The sequence below is a fragment of the Oryx dammah genome, unplaced genomic scaffold, assembly GCF_014754425.2.
Source record: "Oryx dammah isolate SB20612 unplaced genomic scaffold, SCBI_Odam_1.1 HiC_scaffold_11, whole genome shotgun sequence".
In the NCBI taxonomy this organism is placed as follows: Eukaryota; Metazoa; Chordata; class Mammalia; order Artiodactyla; family Bovidae; genus Oryx; species Oryx dammah.
Genome location: NW_024070195.1, coordinates 26,267,179 through 26,280,791, shown reverse-complemented (window position 1 = coordinate 26,280,791; position 13,613 = coordinate 26,267,179). Strand labels below are relative to the sequence as shown.

At 42.3% G+C, this 13,613-nt stretch overlaps 1 protein-coding gene across 1 annotated transcript in view; it reads left to right on the top strand.

Annotated features, from left to right (window-relative positions):
• EFHC1 (EF-hand domain containing 1) overlaps positions 1–13,613 on the top strand; it is a 43,977-nt gene that overhangs the window by 14,131 nt on the left and 16,233 nt on the right. The window contains exons 6-9 of the mRNA XM_040249453.1: positions 5,417–5,637; positions 10,193–10,333; positions 12,505–12,718; positions 13,051–13,198. Coding sequence (XP_040105387.1) covers positions 5,417–5,637; positions 10,193–10,333; positions 12,505–12,718; positions 13,051–13,198 — 724 coding nt within the window. The remainder of the gene's footprint in view (positions 1–5,416; positions 5,638–10,192; positions 10,334–12,504; positions 12,719–13,050; positions 13,199–13,613) is intronic.

Here is a 13,613-nt window from a genome sequence, read left to right as displayed (position 1 = left end):
CACCCACATGTATTGCTGGGTCTGCGGAGTGTGTTTTAAAAATGCAGAGTTGTTTAGGGGCAAGGAGGTAGAGATTTCCATCACTTGGAGAGCGAATAGTCAAAATGTGGTGAAAATACACCTTGATAAATAGGTAGTTGTTAGAAACAATAAACAAAATATACAAGAAAGCGAATGGGTGCATCTTAAATGCATACTGCTGTGTAGAAAAAAAAAAGAAACAAGATGCATAGTGCAATACCATTTACATAAAGTAAAACACAAAACAGTGTAAACAGTACACACAAAACCAGAAAGCAGGACATTAGAATGGTTGCCTGGGATGCAGAGGAGAATGAGATTGGGGAAAGGGGGATAAAAATTGTCATCATTTTTAAATTAAGAGTTAACTTTAAAACCCTCTTATCTTAAGAAGTGAGAATAAGTGCTTTAACAGCTTCCATTCTCAAATAGCAATAACTGGATTGGTGCCCTTGTTCAGCTTAGTCCAGCTGCTGCCTGCTCTGTTCTACTTAGCTCCCATAGAACCCTCCTAGGGTTCCATGACAATGCACTGTGTACTAATTTTGGCCTTCCAGGTGCTTAAATGAGCTGAAATGCCTGCCATCTGGAGCTGACAAGCGTTAGAGTTATGATTGAGAGGAAGAATGGGAATGTATTCAGGGTGGCATGAAGAAGGGTCAGTAAATCTCATGAAGTCACTCTTAGGTTCCTTGTTTGTCTGCCTTATCAATGTGACCTATGTTTAAACTTTTCAACATGTAATCATCCTCTCCTATAACTTCCCAAATTTTAACAAAATTTCCATCAGAGGTAGATGGAGAGGTAGCCAGGTGACCTATGTATGGTCCTTTGAAAAGATAGGAGATATATGTTTTTGTGAAAGTTACAATTAGTCTTGTGGTAGCAGGACAGAAAAAGCTAAGCTCCCATCAGCTAAATAATTTATTTAACTGGAAAAAGAGATGGTGTTAAAGCATATGATCGACTTCCAGAGGCCTTTATCTAGTGGGTAGTTCTTGTTGAATTCAGTTAAACAAGAGTTAAATATCTGCTCTGAGAACCATGTCATGTGCTAAGTGCTGTGGAAGATAAGATAAAGCTGCTGCCAGACCTAGAATGCCTGTCCTTCAGTCACTTTCAGTGGCTGGAGAGACAAGTCATATACACATTCAGAGTGCTTAAACAGTAACCCAGGTGCACCAGGTGATCTGATTCCTGATTCGCGTGTCATGTAGACAGAGCTCAGAACAACGGGTGTGAGCTAGAAAGACCGAAGAAGCCTTTACAGGAGAGCCTTTACAGGGTTAGGTTAGTAAGACCTACCCCTAACTTGGAAAAATCTTGTATACAGAAAGAAAATGATTCCAGAAGTAAAAATCTGAGATGTAAGAAGCAGTAAAGAAAGAAAATAGTAAAATGTAGGTGAATCTAAATAAACATTGACTATACAAGTTGAAGGAATAATGTTGAATTTAAAGTGAAAGTGAAAGTTGCTCAGTTGTGTCTGACTCTTTGCGTCCCCATGGACTGTACAGTCCATACAGTTTTCCAGGCTGGAATATTGGAGGTACTGTTCCCTCCTCCAGGAGATCTTCCCAACCCAGGGATTAAACTCAGGTCTCCTTCATTGCAGGTGGATTCTTTACCAGCTGCCACCAGGATTGAATTTAAGGGGGTTAAGAATATCAAGGTAAAATTAAAGTGTATTACAATGATGATATTGGAGCAGTGGTAGGATTAAGAAAACAACAAATTTTGAAAAGTGGGTATTTTTGTGGATTATTTATTTTCATCAAAATAGAATTAACTTACAGTACTGTGTTGGTTTCAGGTGACCTGATGCTTGTATACATTACAGAATGATCACCAGGATCTGTCTAGCTACCGTCTGTCACCATACAGACTGATTATTGACTGTATCCCTGTGCTGTACATTCCATCCTGTGACTCAGTTTACAGCTGAAGTTTGTATCCTTTAGTCTTCCTCCTCTGTTTTACACTCATCCTATCACCCCGCTCCCCTCTGGCAACCACCAGTTAGTCCTCTGTATCTCTAAGTCTGTTCCTGTTTTGTTAAGTTTATTCTTTTATTTTACTTCTTGTTGTTGTTGTTCAGTCACTGAGTCTTGTCCAACTCTTTGTGACTCCATGGACTGCAGCACACCAGGCTCCCCTGTCCTTCACTATCTCCTGGAGTTTGCTCAAAGTCATGTCCATTGAGTCAGTGATACTGTCTAAACCTCTCATCCTCTGCCTCCCCTTCTCCTTTTACCTTCAGTCTTTCCCAGCATCAGATTCTTTTCCAACGAGTTGACTCTTTGCATCAGGTGGCCAAAGTATTGGAGCTTCAGCTTCAGCATCAGTGCTTCCAGGGAGTATTCAGGGGTGATTTCCTTTAGGATTGACTGGTTTGATTCCTTGCAGTGCAAGGGACTCTCAAGAGTTTCCTCTGGCACCACAGTTTGAAAGCATCAATTCTTTCGTGCTTGGCCTTCTTTATGGTCCAACTCTCAATAGCTTTGGCTTTATGCACCTTTGCTTTCTAGGTTTGTCATAGCTTTCCCTCCAAGGAGCAAACATCTTTTAATTTTGTGGCTTCAGTCACTGTCCACAGTGATTTTGGAGCCCAAGAAAATAAAATCTGTTACTACTTCCCCATCTATTTGCTATCCGCTGGATCATGGAAAAAGCAAGAAAGTTCCAGAAAAACATCTCTTTCTGCTTTATTGACCATGCCAAAGCCTTTGACTGTGTGGATCACAATAAACTGTGGAAAATTCTGAAAGAGATGGGAATACCAGACCACTTGACCTGCCTCTTGAGAAATCTGTATGCAGGTCAGGAAGCAACAGTTAGAACTGGACATGGAACAACAGACTGGTTCCAAATGGGAAAAGGAGTACGTCAAGGCTGTATATTGTCACCCTGCTTATTTAATGTCTATGCACAGTACATCATGAGAAACGCTGGACTGGAAGAAACACAAGCTGGAATCAAGATTGTCGGGAGAAATATCAATAACCTCAGATATGCAGATGACACCACCCTTACGGCAGAAAGTGAAGAGGAACTAAAAAGCCTCTTGATGAAAGTGAAAGAGGAGAGTGAAAAAGTTGGCTTAAAGCTCAACATTCAGAAAATGAAGACCATGGCATCCAGTCCCATCACTTCATGGGAAATAGATGGGGAAACAGTGGAAACAGTGTCAGACTTTATTTTGGGGGGCTCAAAAATCACTGCAGATGGTGATTGAAGCCATGAAATTAAAAGACGCTTACTCCTTGGAAGAAAAGTTATGACCCACCTAGATAGAATATTCAAAAGCAGGGACATTAGTTTGCCGACTAAGGTCCCTCTAGTCAAGGCTATGGTTTTCCTGTGGTCATGTATGGATGTGAGAGTTGGACTGTGAAGAAGGCAGAGCACCGAATAATTGATGCTTTTGAACTGTGGTGTTCGAGAAGACTCTTGAGAGTCGCTTGGACTGCAAAGAGATGCAACCAGTCCATTCTGAAGGAGATCAGCCCTGGGATTTCTTTGGAAGGAATGATGCTAAGGCTGAAACTCCAGTACTTTGGCCACCTCATGTGAAGAGCTGACTCATTGGAAAAGACTCTGATGCTGGGAGGGATTGGGGGCAGGAGGAGAAGGGGACGACAGAGGATGAGATGACTGGATGGCATCACGGACTCGATGTACGTGAGTCTGAGTGAACTCTGGGAGTTGGTGATGGACAGGGAGCCCTGGTGTGCTGTGATTCATGGGGTCGCAAAGAGTAGGACATGACTGAGCGACTGAACTGAACTGAATGGGACCAGATGTCATGATCTTAGTTTTTTGAGTGTTGAATTTTAAGCCAGCATTTTCATTCACCTCTTTCACCCTCCTGAAGAGGCTCTTTAGTTCCTCTTCACTTTTGACCATTAGAGTGATATTATCTGCATATCTGAGGTTGTTGATATTTCTTCTAGCAGTCTTGATTGCAGCTTGTGATTCATCCAGTCTGGCATTTCACATGATGTACTTTACATATAAGTTAAATAAGCAGGGTTCCAGTATATAGCCTTGATGTATTCTTTCCCCAGGTTTGAACCAGTCAGTTTTTCCATGTCTACTTTTTAGATCCCACATGTACGTGAAATCGTACCGTATTTGTCTTTTTCCAACTTAATTCACTTAGCCTAATAACTCTTTAGGTCTCGCCATGTCGTGGAAAATGGCAAGATTTCATTCTTTTTTATGGCTGAGTATATTCATTGTATGAATGGATAACGAAAGAGAAAGACAAATATCATATGATATCATTTATATGTGGAATCTAAAATAAGACACAAGTGAACGTATTTATGAAATAGAAACAGACTTACAGACATAGTGAAGGCTGATTCTGTGTTTGGAAATCTGTTGATTTTCCCGGATGAACAGAGTACTGGAACCATCCACACTGACAGTCCCTGCCTTCTGCCACAGGATCACACTGGCCTCATAGCATTGATCACAATTGTAATGAAACCATTTTTTATGTGTTTAGAGTGTTGCCCCAAACAGTGTTGCCTCCATCAAGCCAAGAATTTTATCCATATTATTAACTGTGGTCACTAATAATTTGTTAGATGAGTGGATAAATGAGTGGGTGAAAGTGAAAGTTGCTCAGTCGTGCCCAGTTCTTCGGGGACCCCATGGACTATAAAGTCCATGGAATTCTCCAGGCCAGAATACTAGAGTGGGTAGCCATTCTCTTCTCCAGGGGATCTTCCCAACCCAGGGATCAAACCCAGGTCTCCCGCTTTGCAGGTGGATTCTTTACCAGCTGAGCCACAACAGAAGCCCAAGAAAACTGGAGTGGGTAGCCTATCCCTTCTCCATTGAATCTTTCCAACCCAGGAATCAAAGTGGGTTCTTGTGCATTGCAGGCGGATTCTTTACCAACTGAACTATCAGGGAAGCCCCCAAATGGGTGGGCAGTTGAACTAAATGACTTGGATCCCCCCCACCCTAGACCCAGTACTCTGTCTTTATAGAAGGATGTTTATTCTTTTCTCTTGTGATGATTCCTTCCAAGCCTGAATTCTGCTGAGACTAGTGACCCATGGACAGAGGAGCTTGCCTGTCCATTGGGTTGCAAAGAGTCAGACACAACTGAGTGACTAACACACACCCAACAGGGATATTGGAAGCCTAATATGGGAGAGAGACTTTACAGAAACCATCTGGGCTATTATTTATGGGTCCCTTTCACAGATAGAAATACACAGCCCTGTGTTCTGCTGGGAGCGTGGAGGAGTCACTGACCCTCCGTCAGAGCTGAAGCCCACACCCGCTTTGTTCTCAGGATTGCCTGGCTGTTGTGTGCCTATCTTTCTTCCCATCTTCACTCCTTTTTCTCTCTCCTCTTTCTGCTGTTTTTTGTTAGAGAACTTCCCTCGGTGCGTGCTGGAGATCTCCGATAAGGAGGTGTTGGAATGGTACACGGCCAAAGACTTCATCGTCGGGAAGCCGCTCACTATACTCGGGAGAACTTTCTTCATTTATGACTGTGACCCATTTACTCGGCAGTATTACCAAGAAAAATTTGGAGTCTCCGATTTACCACGCATTGATATGAGCAAGAAGGAACCCCCTCCTATGAAACAGGTAATGGGACACTGGCTCTGAGGGTAGTGAGGGAGTTCGTCTTCTGATCGAGGACTTCAAGGACAAAAAGGGCTCTTATATGAACACCCAATTAAAAATGGGCAAAGCATATGCAATAGAGCAGTTCACAAAAGCAGAAATACAAATGGCTAAAGAACATATGGAAAGACCCTCAACTCATCATTGAAGAAATAGAAATTAAAATACGAGGTTTGGGATTTTTGATTTAAAAAGACTCAACAGCATCCAATGTTTGCCCTGATGTGATGAAATAAGCTTTTTGCTGGACTGCTAATAGGTGACCCAGTGAGGAAAGCTCTGAAAGACCGTTTGTTATCATTTTAACTTTTCCAAAATAAAATATTACCTATCTCTTGACCCAGAAAATCTGGTTTGGGGATTATAAAAAGATAGGTGTAAGGACCTGTATTGTAGCAATTATTTATAATAAGGTGTTAGAACATTGGCTGAATAAATTATAATATATCTATCCATACAATCAGAAGACTGTAAGTCTCGTTAAAAAAAGGAGGAAGTCTGTGCATACTAGCATGGGAAAAATGTCCATAACGTTTTTAAGGGAGTGTGAATACATGATGTGGCACTAATTTCTGTAGATTACTATATACAACATCTGCTTCCGTCACTGAGGAAAAGACCTGGAGGAATGTTTCCCCAGACGATCTACAGTTGATAGTTCTCCAGTGGGCAGAAGGGAGGGAAAGAGGGAAGTGGGAGATGACCAGGGACCTGTTTTTTATACTGTGTGGTTTTAATTTCACTTTCTATACCAAGCTGTGTATTACTTTAATAATTTTTTTAAATTTTTGATTAAATTCCAGACCCCTAAGGCATTTCTTTCTTTTTATTTTTTAATTTGCCTATTTATCAAACCTTTCACTTAAAAAGTGATTGAGAGCAAAAAAAAAAAAACCCTAATTAATTGAAGATGTTGGAAGATGGTGTTCTTTAATTGCAGTATTGCTGTCCTTAAAAATCAGGCAGAACCCCAGAATTCAGTTCTGTGCACCTCAAAGCCCACTGTGATCTGAGAGTAAGTTCATGGTGTCTTTAATGCACCAAAATAGTAATCTAGTAAACTTGGGCCTTCAGAATGGCTTAGCCACGTATTTTAGAGTTTGAAGTAACAACTGCATGTTTTCAGAATTACACAGCCACTTCCAGAAGCATCTCAGGTATCAGGGCCCACAGTGTCATAGACCAAAGGCACTGGTGCTATTACACCTGTCTAGGGGAAGAACAATTCACACAACCTCTTTGTGTGTTGCTTGTGTATAAAACAGTGTGTGAGCATCCAAGGCCCATCTTTATTTTGCCAGCATGTATGTAAAATTTGTCAGCGGCCTCTTTTCAAAAGACAATGATTGGAAAGATGAAATGATTGAGTTCCTCCAGCCTGGCCCCGACTTTACCCACATCTCTTGGCCCAAGCCGCTTGCATATCTGCTGAGTTACAAGGGTTCTGTGTCCTGTTTTATCCCCCGGACTTCTGCTAATGCTCCTTCTCCTGCTTGAACCACTTTTGTATCACTTCTTTACATGGCTCTCTTACTTCTCACAACTTAGTGTAGGCCTTCTTTCTTCCAAGAAGCAAGTACCTTTAAGCTCTCCTCAGTCATCACCCCTTGGCCGTCGAAACTCTACACAATGAAGTGGGGACACAGGGATGGGAGGCTAGCAGTTTCTAGAGGCACCAAGCCAGAGTCAAGCCAATGGACAGGGACAGAGCTGGATATGAATTGCATATATTTGATTTGAGAATCATGACCCTCAGATCAGGAGTAAGTCCACATGGATCCAGAGGCCACATGAGCTAGATCTCAGACTCGTTCCATCTGGAGACATGCTGGTAGGGAGGAGGAAGAAGCCAGGGCCAGGAGGGCCCATCTGCCATGGAGCTAGCCTCTGAACACAGCGTTTAAAGGATGAGGGGCTCTCAGACTTTGTGTATGTATGTGTACATGTTAAAAAAAAAAAAAAAAAAACACCCTGGGCAGGAACTCTGGAGCGTAGGTCATTGGAACAGGGGTATCTAGGAATGGTGATGTCCACAGAGGAATCGCTCTAGTTTGGAACAGGACCCATGCAGCAGCTTGGTGTATAATGGAGTGTGAGAAGCATAGTACCAAGGCCCCAGGCAGAAGGGCTGATATTTAGAGAAGGCCTGCATCCCAAGAAGGGAAATGAGATTCAATTTGAGGGAAATAGGTGGAAGCCTGTTAAAACACAAAAGGAATTTGGCAGAAAGGTGCTCAGAAGCTTACCTCCCTATTTCAAAACCCCTTAACCTCCCCTGCTCCCCGCCCCCCCAACCAGGTTGCTCTCACTGTGTATTGATATTAGATTGTGCCATTGCATTTCTGCTGCTTACAGGTAAGTTAGAGCTTAGCATGTGGGCAGTGCTATGGGCAGCTTAGCATGAGGGACTTTCAACCAGAGTTTCTCTGTCCATGGCAACTTACGTATTCCCTGCCTACTGGCTTCGAATTTGGGACAAACTAGTCATTGTCCATCTACTGGATCCACTAATCACACTTTCTTGGTGGCTCAGACGGTAAAACCATCTGCCTACAATGCGGGAGACCAGGGTTCAATCCCTGGGTTGGGAAGATCCCCTGGAGAAGGCAGTGGCAACCCTCTCCAGCATTCTTGCCTGGAATATCCCATGGATGGAGGAGCCTGGCAGGCTGCAGTCCATGGGGTCGCAAAGAGTCGGACACGACTGAGCAACTTCACTTAACTTAGTCACATCCCAGCCATGCAGATCATATTAATCACATACAGCCCAGAGGTGGGTGAAGGATCAGTGTTCTAAGCACTTCACCTTGAATGAGCATAACAGAGTCCATGGTTTTTGAGGGAATCCCCATTATAGATGGATCAGGGCTCATACAGACTAATTTGTTAAACTTGCTGAATACAATATGTTTGAAGATTTGGGGAAGGTATTTACAGGTAAAAGCATGGTACGAGCAAGTTTGCTGAGAAAGCAGCGCAAAAAGGATTCAGAGAAAAAGAATTCAGCTGCAGTCTGCCTGGCATTGACGAGAGGGAGGAAACCTCTGAATTATTAATACTTAGGCTTTTGACAAATCCCTGCATCCTGTAGTGGTACCTGCAGCCCTTTATGGAACCTAAGTTCATGACAAACGTAAGTTCACCCTGTACTTCCGCACTCCCCGAATAATCTTTGCATCTGGAATTCAGCTCCCTGAGTTTACTTCTTCACCAGGAAAGGGGAGTCCTGTGTGGACACTGAGGGTTCTGAGTTCTCAGTAAAGTATGACTGTCTTTCAGTTCAGTTCAGTCGCTCGGTCGTGTCCAACTCTCTGCGACCCCATGAACCGCAGCACGCCAGGCCTCCCTGTCCATCACCATCTCCCGGAGTTCACTCAGACTCACGTCCATCGAGTCCGTGATGCCATCCAGCCATCTCATCCTCAGTCGTCCCCTTCTCCTCCCGCCCCCAATCAGTTTTTTCCAATGAGTCAACTCTTCGCATGAGGTGGCCAAAGTACTGGAGTTCCAGCTTTAGCATCATTCCTTCCAAAGAAATCCCAGGGCTGATCTCCTTCAGAATGGACTGGTTGGATCTCCTTGCAGTCCAAGGGACTCTCAAGAGTCTTCTCCAACACCACAGTTCAAAAGCATCAATTCTTCGGCGCTCAGCCTTCTTCACAGTCCAACTCTCATATCCATACATGACCACAGGAAAAACCATAGCCTTGACTAGACAGACCTTAGTCGGCAAAGTAATGTCTCTGCTTTTGAATATGCTGTCTAGGTTGGTCATAACTTTTCTTCCAAGGAGTAAGCGTCTTTTAATTTCATGGCTGCAGTCACCATCTGCTGTGATTCTGGAGCCCAAAAAAATAAAGTCTGATGACTGTCATTACTATGAGGCAAAAATCAAGAAATAAAAATATCAAAAGTCTGGAGGTGAACAGGGAAAAAAAGGAGCATGAACCAAGCCCTGACGCCTCCACTCCAGCCCAGGTCCGACACACAGATGTGCACACTGTGGGTGAACTGAGAAAATGGTTTCCAGATCTACCAGGTGGAGACCTACACCCCAGAGCAAAGAAGTCACAGGCCCCTGGGCCACACCATGCTCCAAATCCATGAGTACCAGGGCTGGGGAGCAGGGCAAGGCTCTGCTGTGGTGGTAAGGGGCCAGTGGAAGTCAGCGATGTCTCAGTCCAGTCTGGAGGGTTACTTTGTAGCATCATGCGTCACTTGTGTGAGCAGTGACTAAGGGCGTAAAATCTATAAAGAGGAACGGAATATGTCTGATATGTTGTGCTTTCCGATTGCATTTGAATATGTAGAAGTTACTTTTAAATATTTTCCAGAATGTATGGTGGATTCATGTTGATGTATGGCAAAACCAATACAATATTGTAAAGTAATTAGCCTCCAATTAAAATAAATAAATTTAAATTTAAAAAAATAAAAAGAAACTTACAGTTACCTTTAATGAAATTTTAAAAACAAGCAGCATCTGCTTTAATTCTTGCTTCCTTTTTTTCTTCAGGAGTTGCCTCCCTATAATGGTTTTGGCCTAATTGAAGACTCTGCTCAAAATTGCTTTGCTCTCATTCCAAAAGCTCCCCAAAAAGATGTTATTAAAATGCTGATGAACGAGAACAAGGTGCTTCGTTATTTGGCCACGATGGTGAGGACAGTTTTTCTATCCTGAGATTCTGTTGTGTCTCAGTACTGTGCACAGTTGTCCATTTTGTCTGTAAGCTAGAGAGTAACAGCTGTCGGAGTTACATTGAACTCCAGCCTTCAGGCAGGGTGGATGACCTTAAGCATGGTGCTCCCAAACCAAGACCTAGCTCAAGTCTGCATTCAGAATCTCTCTGAAATCATTAATCTCTCCTCTCTAGCCCTCACATTTTGACCGACTGGCCTTTTTTATTAAGCAATTATGAAAGCTTTGACTTATATTCAAAGTATCTGTCTCTCTGTATGCCTTTCCAGTGAACTGTCATTTTCTTGACAGTAGGGACCATGTCTTTTGTATTCATTAAATGTAACAAATGGAATTGTACTAATTTAATAGGTAACTTTGGGAGGTCATATGTTTAGTGGCTAAGAGGTTTGGAAAGAGACAAATTTAGATCCTGAATGTTCCACTCAGTGGCTGAATTGCCTGAAGCAAATTACTGATAAGAATTCAAAGGGTAATGTCTTTAAAAATAGAAAAAAAAAACAGAAATAGAAATATAAGTATTTAGAAATGTAGACATAAATAGCAGAAATTGACATGTTACTCTGGCAATAGAAATGTGTTTGAAAAATGAGAACATAGTTAACTGATATATTTTTTGAAATGTTGAACAAAGCTTTGAAATGAGAGTTCTAGCAAATTCTAGGCCAATTAGAACACTCCACACCATAAGAATTCTGGTAGGGCAGAAACCAACACAACATTGTAAAGCAGTTTTCCTCTGATTGAAAAATAAAAGAATTCTGATTAATGAAGGTTTGCATTGTTGGCTAAGTTCTTTGAGTTACTATTAAAGTTCAAGAGGTTTGTTGAATTATAACATAGTAATTGTGAATTCCTTGAGGGCAGGGGTAGTGTCTCTTTAGACCTTTGTAGGCACTCGATAATTATTGGTTGAGTTGGTAAATGAATTTATTTACACATACACTGTCCGTGAGTCAGGCAAAATAATGTTATACTCATTTTATGTTTTGAAATATAAGAATCAGAGGTTAATTGGCGTGTCCCAGGTCTTAGTGCTTAGACAGAGGCAGAACTGGAACTCAACCTAATGAAAACTCTTAAGTTGAAAAGATACATGCACCCCAGTGTTCATAGCAGTACTGTTTAAAATAGCCAAGACATGGGAGCAACCTAAATGTCCATCAACAGAGGAATGGATATAAAGAAGCTGTGTGGAAGGGGGTGTGTGTGTGTGTGTAAGGAAATATTACTCAGCCATAAGAAAACTGGAATAATTTGCAGCAACATGGCTTGACCTAGAGATTATCATATAGTAGAATTTCAGTGAACAAGCCTGGAAGAAAAGAATGAAGTAGAAAATTAGCATTATGCACACACCACAGTAAACTTGTTGCTGACCAGATCCATCAACAGATGCTAAAATTAGTGGGAAACCCTTTGGGGAAAAACACGATTTCCATAGTTTGCAAGCATCTCCCTCAAAATATTTATTAACTGCAGAGGGAAAGATGGTGACTTCCTAGGAGAGAAACCTACCAGGCATCTTCTTAACCAAGTGATCAAGATCAGCGTCACCAATAAAAAGATGTTTTGACATCATGGACTCCTTGATACGCACAGAAAACGATCTTCATAAATTTTCCTCTCCTTTAAAATTTTCTTTTTTTAAATTATATATAGAAATGGATTTGTGTAAAGGCATAGACTTTGCATAGTTACTTTAGTGTCCTTGAAGCTGAACATAATGTCAGCTGAGAGATTTCAGACTAGCCACCTTTGGGTAGAATATAGCCCATATGTTATCTCTGGCCTGCCTGGTGCTTTTAAAGAGTTGAAGTCAACATGTTAAAGTCAGGGATTTAATATAGTAATCCATATTTCTATCTTCTCATGAAAAATTGGAAGATCTAGCAACATTGGGCCTGCGTTCATTCCCACAGGCAACAGTCAACTGGTGTGAGTTGGGGGAGCTTCCCTTAGGTGAAATGTACCCTGTCCAGGCCTCCAGAGTCCCCCTCTACTGTTCACTCATGTTATATTCCATATGTTAGGTTTATATTGTAGCCTAGTCCCCGTAGGTATTTTAGTTGGCAGCATCTGCATAGATCGTGTATCTTCATAATGTCCTCTTTTCTTCACCTTTCCAGGAATCCCCCATCCCAGAAGACAAAGACCGCCAGTTTGTCTTGTCTTATTTTCTAGCCACTGACACGATCAGTATCTTTGAGCCTCCTGTTCGCAATTCTGGTATCATTGGGGGCAAGTATCTCAGCAGAACTAAAGTTATCAAACCAGGTTCCTCGGTGGAAAACCCTGTCTACTATAGCCCCAGTGACTTCTTCATTGGTGCTGTGATTGAGGGTAGGTCTCAGCAGAGTTCAGGCTTTCCTGCTGGCTTTATTGGGGATTTAACTGAGTGAACACTTAGAGAAGGCATTAGTCTGCAGTCCAGAAGTACATGTGGTTCAATGTCTTAATGTCCTCCTTTATCAATTAAACTGTAAATTGGTTGCATTTGTTGGCTGTAGATGGAGACTCGGAGCTCCCTAAGCACTGAGCAAACTAGTGCATATTAGTTTGGAGAGCTATTTAAGGTTCATTAGTCTAGGTCATAAATACATGTCTGTGAATTTTTACTCTTGGTTGCCTGATAAAAACATAACCAGGCTAAGGTATTTCTACCTTCTCCCCAGTGTTTGGCCGCCGGTTCGTCATCCTTGATACAGACGACTACGTTTTGAAATACATGGAGAGCAACGCTGCCCAGTATTCACCAGAAGCACTCCTGTCGATTCAGAACCGCATTCAAAAGCAAGAGGCTCCCGCACCAGAATTGGATGGGTATGTCTGACCATCTGAGATCCATTTTGGCTTTGGCATAATGGGATATTCAGGAAACAGTTCTTAACAAAATGAATGGGTAATCACATTTTAGCTTTTCAGGTTTCCCTCACCAGTGGAAATTCTTACACACGGGTGGTGGTGGTTTAGTTACTAAGTCGTGTCCTACTCCTTTGTGACCCAGGAGCCTGCCAGGCTCCTCTGTCTGTGGGATTTCTCAGGAAAGAATACTGGAGTGGGTTGCCATTTCCTTCTCCAGGGGATCTTCCTGACCCAGAGATGGAACCTATGTTTCCTGCTTGGCAGGTAGTTTACACAGGTTACCTAGGTCTAATATAATAACTTGGGTTTCCTTGGTGCCTCAGTGGTAAAGACTCTGCCTGCCAATGCAGGAGACACTGGTTCAGTTCCTGGG